Genomic DNA, 27,650 nt, shown 5'->3' with positions numbered 1-27,650 from the left:
AAGTATAGGTGCTTATGTGTGTGTGTACATGCGTGATTGCGAGCACATCGCAGTTTGTGTGTGCGTGCGTATGTATTCACATTTTCCTGTCCTGCTACACATTCAAAATGTAATGAGTACTTTTGGGTGTGGGAAAATGTAAGGAGTAAAATGTGCATTATTTCATTTTGGAATGTAGGTGAGTTAAGTAAAGTACAGATACCCCCCAAAATACTTAAGTAGTACTTCAAAGTATTTTTACTCAGTTACTTTACACCACTGGCTCCGAGCCCATAGTAGTCCACCGGGTTCATGGTAATGGCCTCCCTTCCTGAGGGGAAATTAGCCGCCCCGGGCCCTGATTGATAAACCAATAAATCTTTAGTGGCCTTGATAATTAAGCTGTCAGGGCTGCTTGTTACTGACAACCTTTTCGCTCCATGTTTACACAAACCACGCATTGCCTCCCTGCCCTAGCAGTGCACTATACTGGCTAACCATACAGTACATAGGCAACACACTAGTTTCATGTCAGATCAATCAAATAGGGTTCATATATCCTCACCAGCACTACCCCTCTACTCTGCTGGTTGACATGGATTAGGAATCCCTGTTGTCTGGCTGTGTAGTGTAGTAGTCCCTGGTAGGGCAGGGCTGTATGTACCTCTATACTGTTCCCCTCCTGAGGACATAAGAGCATGTTGGAACAGAGCCCTGTGGCGTGTATATCCTCTCACCTCAGAGCACTCTCAGGCACTCCCTCCCAGCATGGGTGCACAATAGGCCAGAAATGGGGAGGGATGGTGGGAGTCTCCCCCCTCCTTAAAATAGTGATGATACTGAGATTGTACTGTAGGCATTTTTTTGTTTGATCTTAAATGCTCCCCCCTCCTTCCACTCCCCAGTGTTGTGCTATGTAGATGGTGTTTTGTATAACATCAGATTTGCATTGTTTCCCTTTGTAAAGAATATAATGCTAGGGTTGAGTAGATAAGTGGATAGTGGTTGAATAGACTATGATCTCAGAGATTCAATTTATAACCAGTCAAACATGGTTCAAATATAATCAACCAGGCATAACCCCTCTAGTGTCTCCACCTTGACCTATGTATTTATTTATCAGTTGTGATGTGCTGTGTTGTTATTTGCTGTGTTGTGATGTGTTGCGTCGCATTTTGTTGCGTTGTGTTGTTATGTGCTGTGTTGTGTTGTGCTGTGTTATGTGCTGTGTTGGTGTGTGCTGTTTTGGGGTGTGCTGTGTTGTGCTTGTTGTGTTGTGTTGTGCTATGTTATGTGCTGTGATGTGATGTGATGTGCTGTGTTGTGCTGTGTTGTGCTGGGTTGTGTTGTGCTGGGTTGTGTTGCGTTATGTTGTTATGTGCTGTGTTGTGATGTGTTGTGATGTGTTGTGATGTGTTGTTCTGGGTTGTGCTGTGTTGTGATGTGTTGTGTTGTGTTGTGTTGTGCTGCGTTGTGATGTGTTGTGTTGTGATGGGTTGTGTTGTGCTGGGTTGTGTTGTGCTGTGTTGTGTTGCGTTATGTTGTTATGTGCTGTGATGTGTTGTGCTGGGTTGTGTTGTGCTGGGTTGTGATGTGCTGGGTTGTGTTGTGCTGGGTTGTGTTGTGCTGGGTTGTGTTGTGCTGGGTTGTGTTGTGCTGGGTTGTGATGTGCTGGGTTGTGTTGCGTTATGTTTTTATGTGCTGGGTTGTGTTGTGCTGGGTTGTGTTGTGTTGTGCTGGGTTGTGTTGTGCTGGGTTGTGTTGTGCTGGGTTGTGTTGTGTTGTGCTGTGTTGTGTTGTGCTGGGTTGTGTTGTGCTGGGTTGTGTTGTGCTGGGTTGTGTTGTGTTGTGCTGTGTTGTGCTATGTTGTGTTGTGTTGTGTTGTGCTGGGTTGTGTTGCGTTGTGCTGTGTTGTGTTGTGTTGTGTTGTGCTGTGTTGTGTTGTGCTGTGTTGTGTTGTGCTGTGTTGTGTTGTGCTGGGTTGTGTTGCGTTGTGCTGTGTTGTGTTGTGTTGTGTTGTGCTGTGTTGTGTTGTGCTGGGTTGTGTTGTGTTGTGCTGTGTTGTGTTGTGTTGTGTTGCGTTGCGTTATGTTGTTATGTGCTGTGCTGTGATGTGTTGTGTTGTGCTGTGTTGTGTTGTGCTGTGTTGTGTTGTGTTGCGTTGCGTTATGTTGTTATGTGCTGTGCTGTGATGTGTTGTGTTGTGTTGTGCTGTGTTGTGCTGTGTTGTGTTGTGTTGTGTTGTGCTGTGTTGTGTTGTGCTGGGTTGTGTTCAGACCGCAGGGCCTGTGGGGTTCCCGGTGAGTTCCAGTGTGCTCTGCTGTGATGACCATTGACCTACTGACAGACAGACAGGCAGCCACAGTGTAGGTTTACAGTGCTGAGTGGAAGCAGCTGGTCTCTCCCTCCATGCTTTCTGTAAACACCCAACATCCGCTTTAATCACAGCCGGCCCTCATCCCCTAGTTCTCAGCCCTCAGCCATCTCAGACGTCAGCCCCCTCAGCCCAATGCCGCAACAGGTAGCCTAGTGGTTAGATCGTTGGGCCAGTAACCGAAAGGTTACTGGATCGAATCCCGAGCTGTTAAGGTAAACATCTGTCGTTCTGCCCCTGAACAAGGCAGTTAACTCACTTTTCCCCGGTAGGCCGTCATTGTAAATAAGAATTTGTTCTTAACTGACTTGCCTAGTTAAATAAAGGTTAAAATGCCAGCGGTGAGCTCACCATCATTCCCCCAAATCCTCCTGCCCACTCTATGTCTGGTCTGGGTCATACGTCCCTCTACCCCGGCCCCCATCCAGCTCATTCACGTCCAGACCAGGCCGGACACACAGTGAGGGAACGTGTTTAAACTACAGTAAACTGGCTTTGATACATATTGGCAGCAGTCAGCGTTGTCTAAAGCGACAGGCTGTAGTGCACATTGAGGAAGCTGCAGTGGCCTGAGCATGTGTGTGTGACTGTGTGTGTGACTGTGTGTGTGTCTCACTCACTGTGAGTTATGACTAGCTACATGGAGGGGTTTTAGGGGTGTTAGTCACTCAGATGGCTCGGTGGACGACCCCTACCTTGGCACAGGGGGCACTCTCTGGGGGGAGGTATCAGAGACGATCCCTGTCTGGCCCTGGATCCTGGCTCTTCTCTGACTGGATGCCCCCTTTCCACACATACACATGCTCCTTCTAAATCCAATCCAACTCCCCACCTATGGCGTGCCCTCTCCCATCCAGGCTTGATATGGAAAATGCATGCATAAGTATTCATGTTGCTCTCGGTGTCATGTCCCGCAGCAAAGCCAAACCAATCATTGAGAGGTGTCTTTTCCTCCATAGGAACCTAATTATATCTCACCTTTATTAGTGAGAGGAGAAGGTACTGTACATTCGTTCAGGAGTCTTTTTGTTATGCGTTTCATAACTAATTCCTTCCTTTTAATGTTAGCCTTGTCTTGCATTTCCATTTGGTTGTAGACCCCCCCCCCCCAAACACAGGAGACATCTAGCTGTGCTATTAAGAATCAGGAATAAGGGAGTTATTTGCATAGCAACATAGCATGTCCATGTCCACTAGCTGTGTTGTGTAACTTTATGTGTTATTCATCATTACATATGATGGTTTATTTATTTAATGGATATTGAGGTTAGGAGGCCAGGGTGTTGGGTGTTGATGAAGATGACGGTGGTGAAGACGAAGGTGTATAGCCTACAGTAGGAGGGAGAGATATAATAATAACATAGTAATCTCCTGTATCATGAGAGTGTTGTTGGGTAGATTCTACATGGAGGTTCATTATTAGACTCAGAGAGAGTAGGACTGGGACTGGCAGGGTGAGTAGAGGGTCTAGTGAGATCTCTTGGTGCAGGAAGGAGCTCTAATCGTCTTTGTCAACCTCCTGCCGGGATGTCAGGACTCATATAGGTGCTCGTCACATTACAGAGGAACAGGGAGACATCAGCGGGGTGCAATGCCTGCTGCTGACGATGGCGATGTGTTCCCACACATGGACGCCCACCCGCTGCGGGCAGAGAGAACAAGGCAGCATCAACATGCATGGCCCCCGCAACACGTAACTTCTGACGGTCGGAACCAGCGGCTGCTGGCGGTGCGAACGCCAATTACTTTAGAGGGGAGGTGAAGGAAGGGGCGAGGGAGGCAGTGAGCGGCCCTGTGTGTGTTCTGTGGTTGTCTGTGCCCTCTGTCACCGCCACTTAGTGGTTCCTCCAGCCCAGCGAGCGAGGGAGGGAGGCAGTGTTTCCATGGATGATGAACTCAGGGCATTGCCAGCCACAACCAGGTTACCATAGCACTCGTTCCCCTGTTAGGGTACTCACTCATAGAGAGACTGGAAAGAGGATTTAGGCCTGGCCACTGTCAATGTCAGATTCACCCAAAACCTCAAATTTAAGGTGAACTGTTTGGGTCAGACACTCCATTCTTTTAATGATGGTCATCCATGGGGAGGACCTTGACCTCAATAGGTATTCTTGGTCCTTTATCCCCTTGTTACTGTTTACCTCAAATACGATATCTAATACATTTTACTGATCCAAACCTATGTATGAATTCTAAAAAAGCTCATATTTAAGAAAATGAACAATGTATTGAGAAGCCAGATCGTGTTGTGAATCAAAATGGTGGTGGATATTTCCACTGGACGTGTACTGGATGATATTGCTGTTCTCAGCAGAGTGGTCTGTATACAGTGTTTGTTGATATTAGTATATTGCCAGATTCATCACACAGCAGTTCCAATCCTCCTGTGCATCCTTACCCAGCTCCCCGCCATCCAAATGTTGTCAATCCTACTATATGCTGACTCAAATGGACTCTGGATGGAATAAAACCTATTAAAATAGTGTATTTTATGAGCAGCTTATACACCTCTGAATCATAACAATGCAAGTGTATACACTACATTCCCTGTACGATTGCACCTTGAATGAAATGAGAAAATCTGTCAGTTTTCCACAGGAACAGCTCTGTAATTGTTTATAGGGACATGTAAACTAATACTGTAAAAGGGATACATACAATATTGTTTTATACAGACATTGTTGTAAGAGTTCATGTACAGATGTAGGATCTTAATTTGAGGCAGTTTGCTACAGCAGCAACAGGACATTTGAATTATTATGTGGATTATAATTCATTACCATTTTTGTAGGGGTTGGTACATTTTTCATGAGGGCAAAACAAGTCTGACACTTCTAAGTGGAAATGACAACTTTAGATTTATTTTTAAAACTCAAATACACAACAAGTTTGCAGAAACAAACTACATCTGTAGAGCCCTTAAAAAATGAATCCTCCATCTATTTGTTTCCAGGGATGATGATGACATTAACGATGTGGCGTCCATGGCGGGGGTGAACCTGAATGAAGAGAGCGCTCGTATCCTGGCAACCAACTCTGAGCTGGTGGGGACTCACATCCGCTCCTGTAAAGATGAGGCCTTCCTTCACCCGGGCCTGTTACACAGACGCATCCTGGAGACAGGTACGGACAGTACACTACTACAGTACATTATAGTACATGATGACACCCTCACTAGAGAAACCTCTGGAGAATACCCATATAGTGTATGAGAATGACGCCTTGTTCACAGCAATCGAACAATAGAAGTTGCATACAGAGTAAGTCTTTAAAGTCATTAAATGATAGAGAATTGAGGTGGAATCATGTACAGTATCGTTGTCTTCACGGTTAGTATTATCTCCAGGTCCATAATAATAATTCCATAATCATCAAGTGTTGCCAATGATGCTGATCTTCATTTTCATCATAGTGATTATTATCTTCAGATTGATCTTGAATTTATTCATGAACGTGTACCAAACAGAATCATGTTCCTTCAAACGTGTGTTGGTTTAGAAAATATAGGTCATACCCCTGTCTGTGTGTGTGTGTGTGATGGAATCTATCTGTTAGCTTTGTGTTTTCTTGTATTCTCCTTGTTGTTTCCGCATCTGTAGTGTCATCAGTAAAGACAGACCGTTTGATTTACTTCCCCTGATGGGAGGTTGCAGGCCAGGCCGGAGCAGACGCTCCTTTCTGCCCTCCCTCATTTTAAACTTGGTGCACTTAACAGTTCTTTCACCTCCTTTAATGAATTCTTCAGTGTCTGTCTGAACTTACTAGACCCCAGGCCCTGACATAAATACTTTATAGAGCTGTCTTTTGAAGGCTGCTTGTCAGATTGTCCTGTGGACTGAAGGAGGAGAGTTCAGAGTTACAAGACTGGATTTAGTTCTTCTTCTGTCCTTTGATTGGAGCTCCACATTCAGATACTGTCCTATTTGCGAATGTGAGATGATTCACGGACCAGTGGAATCAGTCTCTGTTCATATTAGAATTCATGTGAGGGTTTACCATGTGATAGACTAGTATCTACAATGTATTGGCCTCTCGTTAGGCACATTCAATGGTGGTACTGGTAAGTGGCACTTTGTTACACTTCAGGCCTTTTTGCACTGTGTCGGAAATGTCTAATGTGTGAAAGTGCAATTCAATAATATTACCCTAAACAACTAAGTCTTGAATACACGTTGCATTATAAATCACACAGTATAATAGAATTCAAACACAACAGGGAGTTTTAGCACTAATACGTTTATTCTTGTTTTACCTAAGTATCCACAGTGACAGTGACAATGAGGCCCAGAGGTCATGTGCTGTTAGACAGTACATTGGTGAGGTTGTTATCCTGTCGCCTTGGGGAGGAGGGGGTTAAAAATGTAAATCTTGCTCTGGGGGCATGGTGCTGTGCGGGGGCCGGGTGGGTGGAAGGCCATGGTGCCCCCTGCTGGGGAAGTGGCACTTGGGCGGCTTTGTTGTGTCAGTGATGGGCTGTGGAGAACTCTCAGCTGGCAGCAGAACCAAGGGAGGCTCCCCAGCCTGCCAACTCTGCTCAATCAGAGGCTAGTGGGGATGTGGTCCTCCTCACACAGTGGTACACAGCCCTGACTCACCCCTCTGCTTCATGCTGCCCTCTCTGCTCTCTGCTGCCACCACTGGACAGGGAGATGTACAGCGGGGCAGGATAGATTCAGATCCGGTGAGGACCTTTCAGAATGTCCAGGAGCTTGTTTCTCTCTCCCTGTTTCTTTCTTTCTCCTTTTTTTTTTCTCTTTCTATCTCTTCCCATATCTCTCTCTCTTCTCACCCCCTTCTCTCTTTCTATCTCTATTCTTTCTCCCCCTCTCTATCGTTCTTCAGGCTTGTCCTTGAGCCGTGGGCCAGTTTCATTTGTGAAACCGCAAGCAGCAACTCCCTCCTGACTCCCAGGGCCTAGAACATATGCACAGCTGGAGTTCTCTAGAATAGCCTCTCAAAGTAAATGTGCACTGGTACCTCAGAGGTCCAATTCTGCAGAGACACATGCAGAAGTACTCAACTCCAGAGAGACTCACTCGTGTTCAGTGCAGAAAGTTCACTTTTCTCTATTTAAGGGTAGATGAGATTACCAGTAAAAACAGTACAAAATAAAGCCTGTTGAGGTGCTTGGAAACTAACACTAAAGCAATACGATGCTGTTTAGACTCTCCTATAGTCCTAAGTGAGGGGCTGGTGTGGACTACATTGTACATTGAGGAAGGTATTTATTATTTCATAGAGAACTTGTCTTTCTTTGTCTCGGTGCCTTAAAGATCTCAGTTTGTAGGAGAGTGGAAGCCTTTAGTATTTTTCCTTTTGACATCGCTTACGAACCAGAGAAAATGTTTTTGAATTTTCACACTAATTACCAGGCTTATACGGATCTCGATCCTTTCGAGATGTTAGACTGGGAAAAGGTGTGTGTACAGTACGGCTGATTTAAATAATTGGTGTGGTTTACTTAAAAGTCTACCAGAGAGAACATTCTGTTAATGGAATATTAAAAAAGAAGAAAAACAGATCCTAACCTCCTAAACTCTGTCCTCTGAATTATGACTTCACAAACTGTTTACTGCCAGAAAACTAGTCGAAATGATCCTTTAAAGTTAAGGTTGGCCAATGTTGTTTACAGCTACACACATGAAAGACTGCAGAGTAAGCTTGGCAATTCATACATGGATACTATTCTCAACATGGCACTAGAACTGTGAAACATCTAGACAGAGCTTTATCATTATTAAACAAATACCCTTTTCACACTATCGTCCTGACCTAACCCAAACTGTGCTGGCACAGATGTTTTGCTTTGTCCTTTTTAGCATGGTTCCAACAACTATGGTGGATGTGGAACCAGGCCAGCTCATTACAGCTTGGTTTGGTTCGGCTCAGCTTGGTTCAGTAGTATGAAAAGCCTTTTCTGACTGGGATTTGGGGAGATCAGCGTGTATTAATGTTGGAGTCCTTCTGTCTGTGTGTGACCCTAAGCTAAGAAGTTTGGCGTGTCAGAGGTTCCTATGGAGGCTGTGAACTTCATCTCCCACGCTACCCAGTCCCGACTCCGCACTGTGCTGGAGAAGGTCTCCTCCATCGCACAGCACAGGATGGACGGTGGTAAAGTAAGTAGTCGTGCCAGAGACAGACATACCTATGAGGAGGTGGGTGCTTTTTACACTTAAGTGATAAACACCATAGCACAGTTTCCACAGAAACCTATTCTTCCAAACTTTGAAAAATACCTGATAGATCTTTTGCAGGCCTCTGTCTGGCACACCAGCATGGGTGACATTAACTTTTAGCCTTGAATATAGCAATGTAACCACATTTAATTGGTTTACAATAAAGTCAATTCAACTCTGCTCCTTGTAAAAGAAAGAAAGCAAAAAACATAGCAACTTTGAAAAGCTGTTTTCCTGTGTGTATGTGAGGCAGAGGAGAGGGGTGGTGGGCTACAGCTGTCCCTGTCTTGTTTTGTCTTTTTTGCGGTTTGTAAATGAGGCGTGTTAGAAGCGTGAAGTCTCATCGTCTCTGTGAAGCCACTCTGTTGACATCAGCGAAAAAACCAACCGGGCGGGCGGCCTGAAAGAGAGAGCACGGCTCGACTGAGTTACGGAGGAGGGGAGGAGTGCAGGCTCAGCTCTGAACAAAGGAGGGAGGAAGGATGAGAGAGACGTGCGCGTGGTGACAAACCCTCAGATGTCACTCCACTCTGTGCTCTGCTCTGCCACCCAGCTCCTCACATCGCCACAGAGAGGGAGATAGAGTGAGAGAAACTGATAAAGGGTGTTGGGGGAGAACAGAGCGACAGAGACACACACACAGGGAATAAACAATTGTCATATTAACTTTTTGATGACCCACAAACTTTGTTTTCCTTCTGAAACGTGTCTCATCTTCCCATCTCCCAAGTGCAGAACAACATATTTAACACAACGAGAAGCAGTGATACGTGTAAACAAAGAAAAGTTGTGATTAGTTATCCTCCAAACTGGTGGTTGAGAGAGACGAGGTGTCTAAAGTTGTAGTAATATGTTTATCCAAACTGGTGGTTGAGAGAGACGAGGTGTCTAAAGTTGTAGTAATATGTTTATCCAAACTGGTGGTTGAGAGAGACGAGGTGTCTAAAGTTGTAGTAATATGTTTATCCAAACTGGTGGTTGAGAGAGACGAGGTGTCTAAAGTTGTAGTAATATGTTTATCCAAACTGGTGGTTGAGAGAGACGAGGTGTCTAAAGTTGTAGTAATATGTTTATCCAAACTGGTGGTTGAGAGAGACGAGGTGTCTAAAGTTGTAGTAATATGTTTATCCAAACTGGTGGTTGAGAGAGACGAGGTGTCTAAAGTTGTAGTAATATGTTTATCCAAACTGGTGGTTGAGAGAGACGAGGTGTCTAAAGTTGTAGTAATATGTTTATCCAAACTGGTGGTTGAGAGAGACGAGGTGTCTAAAGTTGTAGTAATATGTTTATCCAAACTGGTGGTTGAGAGAGACGAGGTGTCTAAAGTTGTAGTAATATGTTTATCCAAACTGGTGGTTGAGAGAGACGAGGTGTCTAAAGTTGTAGTAATATGTTTATCCAAACTGGTGGTTGAGAGAGACGAGGTGTCTAAAGTTGTAGTAATATGTTTATCCAAACTGGTGGTTGAGAGAGACGAGGTGTCTAAAGTTGTAGTAATATGTTTATCCAAACTGGTGGTTGAGAGAGACGAGGTGTCTAAAGTTGTAGTAATATGTTTATCCAAACTGGTGGTTGAGAGAGACGAGGTGTCTAAAGTTGTAGTAATATGTTTATCCAAACTGGTGGTTGAGAGAGACGAGGTGTCTAAAGTTGTAGTAATATGTTTATCCAAACTGGTGGTTGAGAGAGACGAGGTGTCTAAAGTTGTAGTAATATGTTTATCCAAACTGGTGGTTGAGAGAGACGAGGTGTCTAAAGTTGTAGTAATATGTTTATCCAAACTGGTGGTTGAGAGAGACGAGGTGTCTAAAGTTGTAGTAATATGTTTATCCAAACTGGTGGTTGAGAGAGACGAGGTGTCTAAAGTTGTAGTAATATGTTTATCCAAACTGGTGGTTGAGAGAGACGAGGTGTCTAAAGTTGTAGTAATATGTTTATCCAAACTGGTGGTTGAGAGAGACGAGGTGTCTAAAGTTGTAGTAATATGTTTATCCAAACTGGTGGTTGAGAGAGACGAGGTGTCTAAAGTTGTAGTAATATGTTTATCCAAACTGGTGGTTGAGAGAGACGAGGTGTCTAAAGTTGTAGTAATATGTTTATCCAAACTGGTGGTTGAGAGAGACGAGGTGTCTAAAGTTGTAGTAATATGTTTATCCAAACTGGTGGTTGAGAGAGACGAGGTGTCTAAAGTTGTAGTAATATGTTTATCCAAACTGGTGGTTGAGAGAGACGAGGTGTCTAAAGTTGTAGTAATATGTTTATCCAAACTGGTGGTTGAGAGAGACGAGGTGTCTAAAGTTGTAGTAATATGTTTATCCAAACTGGTGGTTGAGAGAGACGAGGTGTCTAAAGTTGTAGTAATATGTTTATCCAAACTGGTGGTTGAGAGAGACGAGGTGTCTAAAGTTGTAGTAATATGTTTATCCAAACTGGTGGTTGAGAGAGACGAGGTGTCTAAAGTTGTAGTAATATGTTTATCCAAACTGGTGGTTGAGAGAGACGAGGTGTCTAAAGTTGTAGTAATATGTTTATCCAAACTGGTGGTTGAGAGAGACGAGGTGTCTAAAGTTGTAGTAATATGTTTATCCAAACTGGTGGTTGAGAGAGACGAGGTGTCTAAAGTTGTAGTAATATGTTTATCCAAACTGGTGGTTGAGAGAGACGAGGTGTCTAAAGTTGTAGTAATATGTTTATCCAAACTGGTGGTTGAGAGAGACGAGGTGTCTAAAGTTGTAGTAATATGTTTATCCAAACTGGTGGTTGAGAGAGACGAGGTGTCTAAAGTTGTAGTAATATGTTTATCCAAACTGGTGGTTGAGAGAGACGAGGTGTCTAAAGTTGTAGTAATATGTTTATCCAAACTGGTGGTTGAGAGAGACGAGGTGTCTAAAGTTGTAGTAATATGTTTATCCAAACTGGTGGTTGAGAGAGACGAGGTGTCTAAAGTTGTAGTAATATGTTTATCCAAACTGGTGGTTGAGAGAGACGAGGTGTCTAAAGTTGTAGTAATATGTTTATCCAAACTGGTGGTTGAGAGAGACGAGGTGTCTAAAGTTGTAGTAATATGTTTATCCAAACTGGTGGTTGAGAGAGACGAGGTGTCTAAAGTTGTAGTAATATGTTTATCCAAACTGGTGGTTGAGAGAGACGAGGTGTCTAAAGTTGTAGTAATATGTTTATCCAAACTGGTGGTTGAGAGAGACGAGGTGTCTAAAGTTGTAGTAATATGTTTATCCAAACTGGTGGTTGAGAGAGACGAGGTGTCTAAAGTTGTAGTAATATGTTTATCCAAACTGGTGGTTGAGAGAGACGAGGTGTCTAAAGTTGTAGTAATATGTTTATCCAAACTGGTGGTTGAGAGAGACGAGGTGTCTAAAGTTGTAGTAATATGTTTATCCAAACTGGTGGTTGAGAGAGACGAGGTGTCTAAAGTTGTAGTAATATGTTTATCCAAACTGGTGGTTGAGAGAGACGAGGTGTCTAAAGTTGTAGTAATATGTTTATCCAAACTGGTGGTTGAGAGAGACGAGGTGTCTAAAGTTGTAGTAATATGTTTATCCAAACTGGTGGTTGAGAGAGACGAGGTGTCTAAAGTTGTAGTAATATGTTTATCCAAACTGGTGGTTGAGAGAGACGAGGTGTCTAAAGTTGTAGTAATATGTTTATCCAAACTGGTGGTTGAGAGAGACGAGGTGTCTAAAGTTGTAGTAATATGTTTATCCAAACTGGTGGTTGAGAGAGACGAGGTGTCTAAAGTTGTAGTAATATGTTTATCCAAACTGGTGGTTGAGAGAGACGAGGTGTCTAAAGTTGTAGTAATATGTTTATCCAAACTGGTGGTTGAGAGAGACGAGGTGTCTAAAGTTGTAGTAATATGTTTATCCAAACTGGTGGTTGAGAGAGACGAGGTGTCTAAAGTTGTAGTAATATGTTTATCCAAACTGGTGGTTGAGAGAGACGAGGTGTCTAAAGTTGTAGTAATATGTTTATCCAAACTGGTGGTTGAGAGAGACGAGGTGTCTAAAGTTGTAGTAATATGTTTATCCAAACTGGTGGTTGAGAGAGACGAGGTGTCTAAAGTTGTAGTAATATGTTTATCCAAACTGGTGGTTGAGAGAGACGAGGTGTCTAAAGTTGTAGTAATATGTTTATCCAAACTGGTGGTTGAGAGAGACGAGGTGTCTAAAGTTGTAGTAATATGTTTATCCAAACTGGTGGTTGAGAGAGACGAGGTGTCTAAAGTTGTAGTAATATGTTTATCCAAACTGGTGGTTGAGAGAGACGAGGTGTCTAAAGTTGTAGTAATATGTTTATCCAAACTGGTGGTTGAGAGAGACGAGGTGTCTAAAGTTGTAGTAATATGTTTATCCAAACTGGTGGTTGAGAGAGACGAGGTGTCTAAAGTTGTAGTAATATGTTTATCCAAACTGGTGGTTGAGAGAGACGAGGTGTCTAAAGTTGTAGTAATATGTTTATCCAAACTGGTGGTTGAGAGAGACGAGGTGTCTAAAGTTGTAGTAATATGTTTATCCAAACTGGTGGTTGAGAGAGACGAGGTGTCTAAAGTTGTAGTAATATGTTTATCCAAACTGGTGGTTGAGAGAGACGAGGTGTCTAAAGTTGTAGTAATATGTTTATCCAAACTGGTGGTTGAGAGAGACGAGGTGTCTAAAGTTGTAGTAATATGTTTATCCAAACTGGTGGTTGAGAGAGACGAGGTGTCTAAAGTTGTAGTAATATGTTTATCCAAACTGGTGGTTGAGAGAGACGAGGTGTCTAAAGTTGTAGTAATAATATGTTTATCCAAACTGGTGGTTGAGAGAGACGAGGTGTCTAAAGTTGTAGTAATATGTTTATCCAAACTGGTGGTTGAGAGAGACGAGGTGTCTAAAGTTGTAGTAATATGTTTATCCAAACTGGTGGTTGAGAGAGACGAGGTGTCTAAAGTTGTAGTAATATGTTTATCCAAACTGGTGGTTGAGAGAGACGAGGTGTCTAAAGTTGTAGTAATATGTTTATCCAAACTGGTGGTTGAGAGAGACGAGGTGTCTAAAGTTGTAGTAATATGTTTATCCAAACTGGTGGTTGAGAGAGACGAGGTGTCTAAAGTTGTAGTAATATGTTTATCCAAACTGGTGGTTGTAAGAGACGAGGTGTCTAAAGTTGTAGTAATATGTTTATCCAAACTTGTGGTTGAGAGAGACGAGGTGTCTAAAGTTGTAGTAATATGTTTATCCAAACTGGTGGTTGTAAGAGACGAGGTGTCTAAAGTTGTAGTAATATGTTTATCCAAACTTGTGGTTAAAATGAGATCTTCTTAGTATCTTAAGTTATTTTTCCTCCACTCACTCTCTTTTTCTTTCTTTCCCTCTCTGTCTCTCTGCAGGATGAGGAGTGGTTTGAGCAGTCGGCAGACGTGCGGTCGCAGCTAAAGTTCTTTGAGCAGCTGGAGAGGATAGAGAAGCAGAGGAAGGATGAACAGGAGAGAGAGATCCTACTCAAAGCAGCTAAAGTAAGTCCTAGTCGCCTTCTTGTTATAAAGGCATATATCCCTTTTAGTTACAACCACACAGTCATGGAAGTGTTTTCACATTCAATCCTGATCTTTAGCCCAATTTAGTAGCTCTGTTGCTATTGTGTGTGTTACTTGTGTGTAAGGTGGTGTGTAAGGTAGTGTGTAAGGTAGTGTGTAAGGTGGTGTGTAAGGTGGTGTGTAAGGTGGTGTGTAAGGTGGTGTGTAAGGTGGTGTGTAAGGTAGTGTGTAAGGTGGTGTGTAAGGTAGTGTGTAAGGTGGTGTGTAAGGTAGTGTGTAAGGTGGTGTGTAAGGTGGTGTGTAAGGTGGTGTGTAAGGTAGTGTGTAAGGTAGTGTGTAAGGTGGTGTGTAAGGTGGTGTGTAAGGTAGTGTGTAAGGTAGTGTGTAAGGTAGTGTGTAAGGTGGTGTGTAAGGTGGTGTGTAAGGTGGTGTGTAAGGTAGTGTGTAAGGTGGTGTGTAAGGTGGTGTGTAAGGTGGTGTGTAAGGTGGTGTGTAAGGTAGTGTGTAAGGTGGTGTGTAAGGTGGTGTGTAAGGTAGTGTGTAAGGTAGTGTGTAAGGTAGTGTGTAAGGTGGTGTGTAAGGTGGTGTGTAAGGTGGTGTGTAAGGTGGTGTGTAAGGTGGCGTGTAAGGTGGCGTGTAAGGTGGTGTGTAAGGTGGTGTGTAAGGTGGTGTGTAAGGTGGTGTGTAAGGTAGTGTGTAAGGTGGTGTGTAAGGTAGTGTGTAAAGTAGTGTGTAAGGTAGTGTGTAAGGTAGTGTGTAAGGTGGTGTGTAAGGTAGTGTGTAAGGTAGTGTGTAAAGTAGTGTGTAAGGTCTAGGGCTGTTCCTGCCCAGGCCCTAGCTAACAGATGAAACCGAGTGCGCCCTCCGTAGAGTGACCTCAGTGTGTTCTCCCGCCCCCTCGCTCTAGGGCTCCTTTGTCCTCTCATTGTCCCCAACACAACAAGCAGAGGAACCACTGTGGAACGCTATACATTCCTCTGATCTGATCCTCCTCACATACCCGCTGACACGCCCAGAGCTAAAAGCGTGTCATGTCAGCCATCTCAGTACTCAGGAGAACCAGCTTCAACAGTAGTGGGCAGGAGAGCCTCAGAGAGCCTTACAGAGTCTCAGAACAGATGAATTGCATCTAGGCCGTCTCTGCATACTCATGTGTGTCCATCCAGTCACACTCAGGCTGTTGATACTGGTGTAAACACTTCTTGCACACACTTAACTTGTATAAGATTATGAAATGACTTGAATAGGTTCTCACATACTTCATACAATCTATCAAATAAGACAGGTACATAATTCATTAGACATACAGTATGATGTGAAGGTTCAATACTGTCACCACCAACAGAATGTGTTTTGAATGGAAATGCCCCACGGTGAGACATTAGAGAGAAGCTTGCTTCATTTAATACATCTTCAACAGAGACAATGTCCCACAGCTGATTGCATTATCACTTCCCTGTGTTAACAGCATTGTTATGGTCTGGCCCTGCCTGCCATGCAGGACATTAGAAACATTCAGACTGATGAACAATGACCCGCCTTGCCGCTGTTATAGTTGGTAATTAGGAAACTACTGCCTTGACAGCAAAGCTGTTAAGCACCAAGCTTTATTTTGTTATTTTAAAAAGATGCAATCTCAGGGCCTAACTGTAAGTGTCTTTAGAAGGAGTATATGACAGTAGGTTTGACTAAACATCAGTTTATCACACCTGAATAAATCTTTAGTATAACTGTATAACTAATATGCAATATGTGTTGTCTGGGCTCATTATTATAACATAGGATGGTTTTGAGGCACATTAATTCATTTGACTTGTCCATTTCCACTATACACCTCCTACAGTATATTTCACTCTCTAACTGGTGTATTCAAACAGTAATGAGGGTGTATCCAGCATCCAGCCACTGTACTGTTATGCTCCGTTTGTGTCCTGTTTCCTTTAGAGAGAGAGAGAGAGATCAGGACATCTGAGCTGACAGAGGAGATATAAAGCATGTCAGGACCACCATGGCCCTTTGTAAACAGTCCATCTTTGTCCCTGTTTTCTCCACGCTGACGACCAGGCTCCACGCTGGGGCTCCCTTATAATTTGACCTCTCAAATAAGAATCTACTGAAATAATCCCCTCCTCCGCTCCCACTCCTCCGTCCATTTAAAATATGACTCAGGTCTTCAGGGATGCTCCGGCCGACTGGAGGGCAAATGCATTAGTTTTAGTTGAGACACCGACCAGCACGTGGGTCCGCCTGATATATTTAAAGCCAATTAGCAAGGAGCAGGGCAAGACGACTGCATCTGTTCATGAGGTAGTGAGGGATGGAGGGAGGGATGGAGGGAGGGAGGGAGCCAGGGCACGGGTAGCTAGACTCTTGCTTTCCAGCACCACTGAAGGCAAATAGCATTTGATTGCTTATAGTAGAAAAAAGAAACATCGCGAGGAGCATCACGTTCAGAGATATTAATGAAGTAGTCTTTAAAACCACTGGGATGACCATGCTCTTAGAGAGGTTAGGCAATGTTAAAGACACATTGGACCATTACTAGTCATATCCCTAACCTTCATTCAAGCTAAATGAATTTATGCTAGTTAAACAGGAAGTAGATTTTTTTATAGAATTATTCCCATTGCTATGGCAGGGGGTAGCACTGTTAGCTGCCTGTATTACCATAGCATAGACAAAGACCTACGGGTCGAAACGTTGTACAATAAAACTACGGGAACATTCAACAGTGTATCTATCTTTCTTTCATAGACTCATAGGAAAAGTACACTGAGTCTCTGATAGCTACAGTAGGCTAGTACTGTGATAGTGTGGTGATCTGGCAGGGTGCCACTAACAGTGAGCTTTTAGAAGAGAAGAGTATGGTTAATTGGAAGCCCTGTGGTTAACAGCTCACACAGACAGGTACAAGCTGCACAGGCAGCTCAGCTCTCATTGACTAATTACAGTGGTGCTCCAGTACTGTGGACTCTGGTCCTGACTCTAGAGAGATCCGCATACACACACACACACACACACACACACACACCACACACACACACACACACACACACACACACACACACACACACACCACACACCACACACCACACACCACACACCACACACACACACACACACCACACACCACACACACACCACACACACACACACACACACACACACACACAGCAATGGCACCGGAACAAAAGAGGGACAGACAGAGTGCCTGTGACTTTCTGAGTTTGAGCACATTCTCCCGGCCCTGTGTGCTCTGCTGGCTCGCGCAGAATTTTTAATAGCCTCCTTTGATTAGAATTTCCCTCCAGCAGCTTATTTACGGCGGGATTTGGCGCAGGTTTAAAGGGCACTGGCCTTGGGCGCTCAATTGCACTTCTATGAATCCAAATACGATGTCCTTGACACCTTGTATCCTGTTCCCATTTTGTACTATTTTTGTGCTGGCTGCAACAGATGAGGGGGTCCTTAAACCAGCTGTTAACCTGTGTCTCTCCCCCCCCCCCTCCCCCCCCCCCCCAACTCTGCAGAGTCGCTCCAGGCAAGAGGACCCAGAGCAGGCTCGGCTGAAACAAAAAGCTAAGGAGGTAAGCGCTGTGCTGGAGATCATTACCCTTGACATTTTCCCAAGACTTCAACATATAAATTTTTCATGCCTCGCTACATATGTAATGCCATTTAAAGGTCTGACTTAAAAAGTTGTAGGAATTATTTGTGCTGATTGATGTCCGCCTCGTTTGGAAAAGTGGTTTCTATAGAACAGAGACACCACACCGAAGAGATCCTCCTCCTCTTTTCTCTTTCTCTTTCTCTCTCTCCCGCTCTCTTTTCTGGCTCCCGATAACCTTTTGGAGACTGCTGTTCATTGTGCATGGCTCTTTCAGAGAGATAGATTGGGGAGCCTATCAGTGTTGTGAGTACCGGTTTAATATTCACCATAGCACTTTCTGTAGAGCCATTTGCATTGTAAAGGCTGATAGAAATATGTTTACTGTCACAGTTATATATGCATTTTAGTTTAAAACAATGAAATGGCTTTGGCACTGTAGGCGCACAAATGGGAAATATCAGAAATAAAGTATGAAGCGACTGTGCTTATTTGTTAAATTGAGTTGTTTAGTCCCCCAATTTTCTAAACAAATAGACATTTATATATGAGGATCATGTGGATCCCAAAAAGTAGACCACTCTTCTTTGCGGTTTGTTAATTTAGTGAAATAGTTTTGATACGCTGAAAGTTGGTTTGTGTTTATGTTAATCGCACCTGATGTACAGTGCCTTGCGAAAGTATTCGGCCCCCTTGAACTTTGCGACCTTTTTCCACATTTCAGGCTTCAAACATAAAGATATAAAACTGTATTTTTTTGTGAAGAATCAACAACAAGTGGGACACAATCATGAAGTGGAACGACATTTATTGGATATTTCAAACTTTTTTAACAAATCAAAAACTGAAAAATTGGGCGTGCAAAATTATTCAGCCCCCTTAAGTTAATACTTTGTAGCGCCACCTTTTGCTGCGATTACAGCTGTAAGTCGCTTGGGGTATGTCTCTATCAGTTTTGCACATCGAGAGACTGACATTTTTCCCCATTCCTCCTTGCAAAACAGCTCGAGCTCAGTGAGGTTGGATGGAGAGCATTTGTGAACAGCAGTTTTCAGTTCTTTCCACAGATTCTCGATTGGATTCAGGTCTGGACTTTGACTTGGCCATTCTAACACCTGGATATGTTTATTTTTGAACCATTCCATTGTAAATTTTGCTTTATGTTTTGAATCATTGTCTTGTTGGAAAACAAATCTCCGTCCCAGTCTCAGGTCTTTTCAGACTCCATCAGGTTTTCTTCCAGAATGGTCCTGTATTTGGCTCCATCCATCTTCCCATCAATTTTAACCATCTTCCCTGTCCCTGCTGAAGAAAAGCAGGCCCAAGCCATGATGCTGCCACCACCATGTTTGACAGTGGGTATGGTGTGTTCAGGGTGATGAGCTGTGTTGCTTTTACGCCAAACATAACGTATTGCATTGTTGCCAAAAAGTTCAATTTTGGTTTCATCTGACCAGAGCACCTTCTTCCACATGTTTGGTGTGTCCCCCAGGTGGCTTGTGGCAAACTTTAAACTACACTTTTTATGGATATCTTTAAGAAATGGCTTTCTTCTTGCCACTCTTCCATAAAGGCCAGATTTGTGCAATATACGACTGATTGTTGTCCTATGGACAGAGTCTCCCACCTCAGCTGTAGATCTATGCAGTTCATCCAGAGTGATCATGGGCCTCTTGGCTGCATCTCTGATCAGTCTTCTCCTTGTATGAGCTGAAAGTTTAGAGGGACGGCCAGGTCTTGGTAGATTTGCAGTGGTCTGATACTCCTTCCATTTCAATATTATCGCTTGCACAGTGCTCCTTGGGATGTTTAAAGCTTGGGAAATCTTTTTGTATCCAAATCCGGCTTTAAACTTCTTCACAACAGTATCTCAGACCTGCCTGGTGTGTTCCTTGTTCTTCATGATGCTCTCTGCGCTTTTAACGGACCTCTGAGACTATCACAGTGCAGGTGCCTTTATACGGAGACTTGATTACACACAGGTGGATTGTATTTATCATCATTAGTCATTTAGGTCAACATTGGATCATTCAGAGATCCTCACTGAACTTCTGGAGAGAGTTTGCTGCACTGAAAGTAAAGGGGCTGAATAATTTTGCACGCCCAATTTTTCAGTTTTTGATTTGTTAAAAAAGTTTGAAATATCCAATAAATGTCGTTCCACTTCATGATTGTGTCCCACTTGTTGTTGATTCTTCACAAAAAAATACAGTTTTATATCTTTATGTTTGAAGCCTGAAATGTGGCAAAAGGTCGCAAAGTTCAAGGGGGCCAAATACTTTCCCAAGGCACTGTATGTTGAAACTGAAAGAGCAAAACATAATGAGCTATTATTGAAAGAAAGAGTAAGAGCATAAACACTCTGTATACCTACAGTGTCTTCATACCCCTTTTTAATGTTTGTTTTACCTTTATTTAACTAGGCAAGTCAGTTAAAAACAAATTCTTATTTTCAATGACGGCCTAGGAACAGTGTGTTAACTGCCTGTTCAGGGGCACAACGACAGATTTGTACCTTGTCAGCTCGGGGATTTGAACTTGCAACCTTCCGGTTACTACTACCACTAGGCTACCCTTGACCTAGTCCACATTTTGTTGTTACAGCCTGAATTCAAAATGGATTAAATATTTTTTTATCTTATCCATCTATACACAATACCCCATAATGTTTTTAGAATTGTTTGAAAATTAAATACAGAAATATGTAATTTAGATAAGTATTCACACCTATGGGTCAATACTTTGTAGAAGCACCTTTGGCAATGGTTACAGCTGTGGGTCTTTATGGGTACGTCTGTAAGAGCTTTCCACACCTGGATTGTGCAACATTTCCCCATTATTCTTTTCAACATTTTTCAAGCTCTGTCAAATGGGTTGTTGATCATTGCTAGAGAACCATTTTCAGGTCTTGCCATAGATTTTCAAGTAGATTTAAGTCAAAACTTTATCTCGGCTACTCATTCACTGTCTTCTTGGTAAGCAACTCCAGTGTAGATTTGGCCTTGTGTTTTACGTTATTGTCCTGCTGAAAGGTGAATTCCTCTCCCAGTGTCTGGTGGAAAGCAGACTGAACCAGGTTTCCTCTAGAATTTTGCCTGTGCTTAACTCCATTTAATTTATTTTTTGTTTTGAAAAATTCACCAGTCCTTAACGATTACAAGCAGACCCATAAAATGATGCCGCCACCACTATGCTTTTTTTGCAGTATTACTTTAGTGCCTTGTTGCAAACAGGATTCATGTTTTGGAATATTTTTAGTCTGTACAGGCTTCCTTCATTTCACTCTGTCATTTAGGTTAGTATTGTGGAGTAACTACAATGTTGTTGATCCATCCTCAGTTTTCTCCTATCACAGCCATTCAACTCTGTAACTGTTTTAAAGTCACCATTGACCTCATGGTGAAATCCCTGATCGGTTTCCTTCCTCTCATTGGTCTTTGTGGTTGAATCTGTGTTTGAAATGCAACGCTTTACTGAGGGATCTTACAGGTAATTGTAAGTATGGTTTACAGAGATGAGGTAATCATTCCAAAATCATGTTAAACAATATTATTCCACATAACAAAGGGGTCGAATACTTATTGACTCAAGACATTTCAGCTTTTCATTCTAAAAACATAATTACAATTTTACATTATGGGTTATTGTGTGTAGGCCAGTGACCAAATACATCTAATTTTAATACATTTTAAATTTGGACTATAACACAACAGAATATGGAAAAGGTCAAGGAGTGTGAATACTTTCTGAAGGCACTGTAGACCATAGTAGATCTCTAGTAACATAGAGCTGCTTAGCCACATTCAAATTCTATGTCCATACCAGTGTACCACTTAGTATGAAGCAATGTATTGGACATGCAATCCAAGTGGTATGGTATGGACATTAGAATGGGGATCTTCTCTCCTCTCCACTCTGCTCTCTGTAAAGAGATCTTACACTACCACCACACCAGTGTGTGGTGAAGTGATGCTTTTCTTTGGCTCTGTTCATTCGTTGAGAACTTTTAGACTAGATCTCAGCCTCCCCATAAGCCCTAGCTGCATATGCAAATGAGGCAGTGTAATAGGCTGTGCTGCGATAGGTTCGCCCCGGGGCGGTGTGATCAAAGTGGATCTCCTCCCCGTTAAGTGGCAGGCCGCTCATCATCTGGATGGGGCCAGATTATCTCCTGAGAAAGGAACGCGGCACGCGCACATTCTCATTTTCATTTTAGAAATTCAGAAGGAGCAGAGAGAGGGGTGTGTGGGGGGGTGAAATTGTTAATTTATGTAATGTTAAGTGCGACAGTCAGGGGGAGGTTTTTTTCTACGTTTTTTTGTCCCCCCCTTCTTTCTTTTTTTGCTTAATGGCCGTCGTTTCTCAGTCCCGTGCCTTTCTGGTTTTCATCACCTGACTGGCTCAAGGGGACAGAGCTAGCTGTTTGTGTCACCACGGTTACCACAGAGGGAGTCTGTCGGTGGCGGCTCCGTGTTCAGCACATCTGCACAAATGTAATCAGGATAATGAGGCTGAGCTGCTCTTCCAGGTGACTGATGGACGGGTGGACATTCCTGCCACCCCTCCAAAAATAATTTTGTTATATACTTGTTACAAGAAATGTGTGTTGAAATTGAGTTGGCGCTTGATTTGTTTGTAAAGGCAGGTGTGGTATATGGGGAGGGAACAGTGAGGTGTTGGGGAACTTTATTGAGGTGCTTACAGGTGAATTACACCCAGTCAGAGTGGGATGATAGAGACACACTACTCTGGTAGTGTGATGGCAGCCTTGGCCCCATGTGGCCTCTATCAGACCGCTCCAGTTTCCACCTCAACCTAATCCATCCCCCTTCCCCGTCAGCCTTCAGTACCGCCCAGGCAGATAGCAAAAGGCATAAGGCCAAACGTGTGTAGCGCCCCTGTTTCCTCCATTCAGAAACATTTGCCCCAAAAGGTCAGATGGGCTATTTTAGAAATGCCCCCAGTGAAAATCAATGGCCAAAACGAGTATTCCTCATTTTGTTGTTGTTTGGTCTGGTCTGTGTGCTCTGTCTGAAATCCCACTGAGGCAGGAGGCGAGGCAGTGCCTAATCATTAGGTCCTCTCAGCACTGAGAGAGGGGTGGGGGGAGAGTGGACCAGACCTACATACATCACAGTGTCAGACACACAGACACACTGCGGCCATAGATTCATCATCAGAACTCCGTCTGGAGGCTGGGAGAGGAGAGAGGAAGACTCTCTCTGGTTTAAACTCATCATCCCCAGGACTTCACATCTCACTGGGCACATCACGTCATTTCAACATGGATAACTTGGTAATATTTGGTTGAGACGTTGATGAATGAGATTACAACCTATATTCACCCAGTCAAAAAGACAGCCAAAAGTTAGTTATATTTCCAATGTGTTATCACTATGCTTTCAACCATCTAAAAGCACAACCAAATAAGATCACAAGCAAATTTAGTTGTCACCCAAATGTACAGTATATCACTATCAACCATTTAAAAGCACAGCTAAGTTGAAAAGGGAATACAATGTCATATTGTCACGCTCGTTGTAACGAGGAGACCAAGGCGCAGCGTGATGAGAACATTCCTCTTTATTAAAGGAAGAACACAAAGAACACTTAAACAAACCAAAACAACAAAACGAACGTGAAGCTATATAACACGAGTGCTGAAACAGGCAATAACCCACAAAATACCCAGGGAATATGGCTACCTAAATATGGTTCCCAATCAGAGACAACGATAAACAGCTGCCTCTGATTGAGAACCAATCCAGGCAACCATAGACATATAAACACCTAGACTAGAAAAATCCTAGACATACAAAAAACCCTAGACAATACAAAAAACTAACCAAATAAAGAAAGAAAACAAAGGTTCGGACCTCCCGGCCGCAAACCTAAACCTATATGGGATGGTCTGAGTGGGCATCTAACCTTGGTGCGGGCTTTGGTTCTGGACGCTGCCCCCCTTCTTTACACTGAGGGCTAAGGGCGCACTATAGACCTGGTGCATGGTGCCGGCACTGGTGGTACCGAGCTGGGTACACGCACCTCAGGGCGAGTGCGAGGAGCAGGAACAGGGAGTACTGGACCCTGGAGGCGCACTGGAGGCCTGGTGCGTCGTGCCGGAACTGGTGGTACCGGGCTGGGGACACGCACCTCAGGGCGAGTGCGGGGAGCAGGCACAGGATGCACTGGACTGTGGAGGCGTACTGGAGGTCTGGAGTGTAGAGCTGACACAACCCGTCCTGGCTGGATGTTTATTTTCGCCCTGCAAATGTTTATTTTCGCCCTACCTAAATATGGTTCCCAATCAGAGACAAGGATGAACAGCTGCCTCTGATTGAGAACCAATCCAGGCAACCATAGATCACCAATTTATTTTAAGAATGTGAAATATAAGAATAATAGTGGGAATGATTTATTTCAGCTTTTATTTCTTTCATCACATTCCCAGCATTGCCTTTAAATTGTTTAACTTGGGTCAAACGTTTCGAGGAGCCTTCCACAATAAGTTGGTTGAATTTTGGCCCATTCCTCCTGACAGAGCTGGTGTAACTGAGTCAGGTTTGTAGGCCTCCTTGCTCCAACACGCTTTTTCAGTTCTGCCCACAAATGTTCTATAGGATTGAGGTAAGAGCTTTGTGATGGCCACTCCAATACCTTGACTTTGTTGGCCTTAAGCCATTTTTCCACAACTTTGGAAGTATGCTTGGGGTCATTGTCCATTTGGAAGACTAATTTGCGACCAAGCTTTAACTTCCTGACTGATGTCTTGAGATGTTGCTTCAGTATAGCCACACAATTTTCCTACCTCATGATGCCATCTATTTTGTGAAGTGCACCAGTCCCTCCTGCAGCAAAGCACCTTCACAACATGATGCTGCCACCCCCGTGCTTCACGGTTGGGATGATGTTCTTCGGCTTGCAAGCCTTCCCCTTTTTCCTCCAAACATAACGATGGTCATTATGGCCAAACAGTTATATTTTTATTTCGTCAGACCAGAGGACATTTCTCCAAAAAGTACGATCTTTGTCCCCATGTGCATATATAGGACTCGTTTTACTGTGGATATAGATACTTTTGTGCCTGTTTCCTTCAGCATCTTCACAAGCTGCTTTGCTGTTGTTCTGGGATTGATTTGCACTTTTCGCACCAAAGTCTCTAGGAGACAGAGCGCATCTCCTTCCTGAGCGGTATGACGGCTGCGTGGTCCCATGGTGTTTATACTTATGTACTATTGTTTGTACAGATGAATATGGTACCTTCAGGCGTTTGAAAATTGCTCCCAAGGAAGAACCAGACTTGTGGAGGTCTACAAATGTTTTCTGAGGTCTTGGCTGATTTCTTTTGATTTCATGATGTCAAGCAAAGAGGCACTGAGTTTGAAGGTAGGCCTTGAAATACATTCATAGGTACACCTCCAATTGACTCAAATTATGTCAAATAGCCTATCAGGAGCTTCTAAAGCCATTACATTTTTTTCTGGAATTTTCCAAGCTGTTTAAAGGCACAGTCAACTTAGTGAATCTAAACTTTTGACCCACTAGAATTGTGATACAGTGAATTATAAGTGAAATAATCTGTCTGTAAACAAAAGTTGGAAAAGCGACTTGTGTCATGCACAAAGTAGATGTCCTAACCGACTTGCCAAAACTATAGTTTGTTAACAAGAAATATGTGGAGTGGTTGAAAAATGAGTTTTAATGACTCCAACCTAAGTCTATGTAAACTTCCAACTTCAACTGTACATAGGCTAACAGTGGCCATTATCAGCAACCATCACTCCTGTGTTCCAATGGCATGTTGTGTTAGCTAATCCAAGTTGATCATTTTAAAAGGCTAATTGATCATAAGAAAATCCTTTTGCAATTATGTTAGCATAGGTGAAAACTAGTACCCTCAAAACACCAGTCTCAGAGTCAACAGTGAAGAGGTGACTCCTGGATGCTGGCCTTCTAGGAAGAGTTGCAAAGAAAAAGCCATATCTCAGGCCAATAAAAATAAAAGATTAAGATGGGCAAAATAACACAGACACTGGACAGAGGAACTCTGTCTAGAAGGCCAGCATCCCGGATTCACCTCTTCACTGTTGATGTTGAGACTGGTGTTTTGCAGGTACTATTTAATGAAGCTGCCAGTCGAGGACTTGTGAGGCTTCTGTTTCTCAAACTAGACACTCTAATGTACTTGTCCTCTTGCTCAGTTATGCACCGGGGCCTCACACTCCTCTTTCTATTCTGGTTAGAGCCAGTTTGCGCTGTTCTGTGAAGGGAGTAGTACACAGCATTGTACAAGATCCTCAGTTTCTTGGCAATTTCTCACATGGATTAGCCTTCATTTCTCAGAACAAGAGTAGACTGACGAGTTTCAAGAAAGTGTTTTGTTTCTGGCCATTTTGAGCCTGAAATCGAACCCACAAATGCTGATGCTCCAGATACTCAACTAGTCTAAAGATGGCCAGTTTTATTGCTTCTTTAATCAGAACAACAGTTTTCAGCTGTGCTAACATAATTTTAAAAGTATCCACTTGGATTAGCTACATTAACACAATGTGCCATTGGAACACAGGAGTGATGGTTGCTGATAATGGGCCTCTGTACTCCTATGTAGATATTCCATAAAAAAATCTGTTGTTTCCAGCTTCAATAGTCATTTACAACATTAACAATGTCTACACTGTATTTCTGATCAATTTGATGTTATTTTAATGCAATCTTTTTCTTTCAAAAACAAAGACATTTCTAAGTGACCCCAAACTTTTGAACGGTAGTATATCTACCGCTTGGATAGTTCCATCTGAACCACAAGACGTGATATCAACATACTGTATCATTTGTTAACCTCTCTAGGGTAGGGGAGACGCTCACGTCCCACCAGGCCAACATCCGGTGAAACTGCAGAGAGCTAACATTTTAAATACACCATTTGTTGTATTAAACATTCTTGTAAATACATGTATCTTACATCATTTAAAAGATGGACGTCTTATTAATCCAGCCGCTGTGTCAGATTTCAAAAAGGCTTTACTGCAAAAGCAAACATGCGATTTTCTGAGGACGGCGCCCCACACACACAAGTATTACTAGCTTTTTCCAACCAAGCATTAACGTCACGAAAGTCAGAAATAACAATAAAATAAATCGCTTACCATTGAAGATCTTCCTCTGGTGGCAATGCCAAGTGTCCTACCTACACAGTGAATGTTTGTTTTGTTTGAAAACATCCATTTTTATAGCCTAACACGAAACATTTGTAAACCGGTTGTGTCGTGATTTCCTTCTCATTCAACTTTGGACGAAGCGTTCGTGGTAATTACACACACTAAACAAACGTTTATCCAGTCATGGTTGGTTTCATTGCAATCCTCTGGTTGTTACTAACACAACCATACATGATGGTTATTTTACCGGGACGTATTGACCGAAACAAACCGATTTGAAGACACCAATCAATGACCTCATTGCGCACCAATGGTAGGACCGGTCTATCGTTGATTGACTGTATTTTGGCCCAATGAGCACTGATCATCTTTGGGTACCCCAAAGAGGTTAACTTGTCAACAAGTTAATAGGCTAAATGTATTGCATTTCAGAAGTGATATTGAAATGTTTTTGCTTGTCAGTACATTTGAAGGAGATGTATCTTCTGCTTGAATAGTTTCTTCTCTGTGCCACTGATGTAGTCTTGCTTTGATTCCAGTTTGTCTACAAATGAATAATTGATATGTTGGATTTACGTCTCCATCTCAACCAAAAATCGAAGTGAAAGAAAAGGACTAAATCAAATCAAAATTTAAATGCACTTTAAATAAAGTTTGATTTGATTTAGTCCTATTCTTTAACTGATTTGGTCACGTTTATTTTGCTCTGTTAAACCTTCCCTTTGGAATGACTTCGATAGCAACAGTAAATCTGTTTTGTTTTTAAGTGGAGGTCTCTCAACAATCGTTCTCACGATATCACATTGGTAATAGTCAGTGACAA

The 27,650-nt window shown here is 42.9% G+C and overlaps 1 protein-coding gene across 4 annotated transcripts in view; it reads left to right on the top strand.

Moving 5' to 3' along the window:
• The window catches only part of LOC139385085 (transcription initiation factor TFIID subunit 4-like), a 109,738-nt gene that overhangs the window by 31,134 nt on the left and 50,954 nt on the right, over positions 1–27,650 (top strand). For 2 of the 4 annotated variants that reach the window (XM_071130133.1, XM_071130131.1), the window contains 4 exons: positions 5,307–5,476; positions 8,339–8,469; positions 13,916–14,041; positions 17,593–17,649. In XM_071130133.1, coding sequence (XP_070986234.1) covers positions 5,307–5,476; positions 8,339–8,469; positions 13,916–14,041; positions 17,593–17,649 — 484 coding nt within the window. Of the gene's footprint in view, positions 1–5,306; positions 5,477–8,338; positions 8,470–8,857; positions 9,008–13,915; positions 14,042–17,592; positions 17,650–27,650 lie in introns of those variants that run through there. The other 2 variants (XM_071130132.1, XM_071130134.1) reach the window with 2 other exon arrangements.

The sequence above is a fragment of the Oncorhynchus clarkii genome, chromosome 26 (genome assembly GCF_045791955.1).
Source record: "Oncorhynchus clarkii lewisi isolate Uvic-CL-2024 chromosome 26, UVic_Ocla_1.0, whole genome shotgun sequence".
Lineage (NCBI taxonomy): Eukaryota > Metazoa > Chordata > Actinopteri > Salmoniformes > Salmonidae > Oncorhynchus > Oncorhynchus clarkii.
This window is presented reverse-complemented; position numbering and strand designations above follow the sequence as displayed.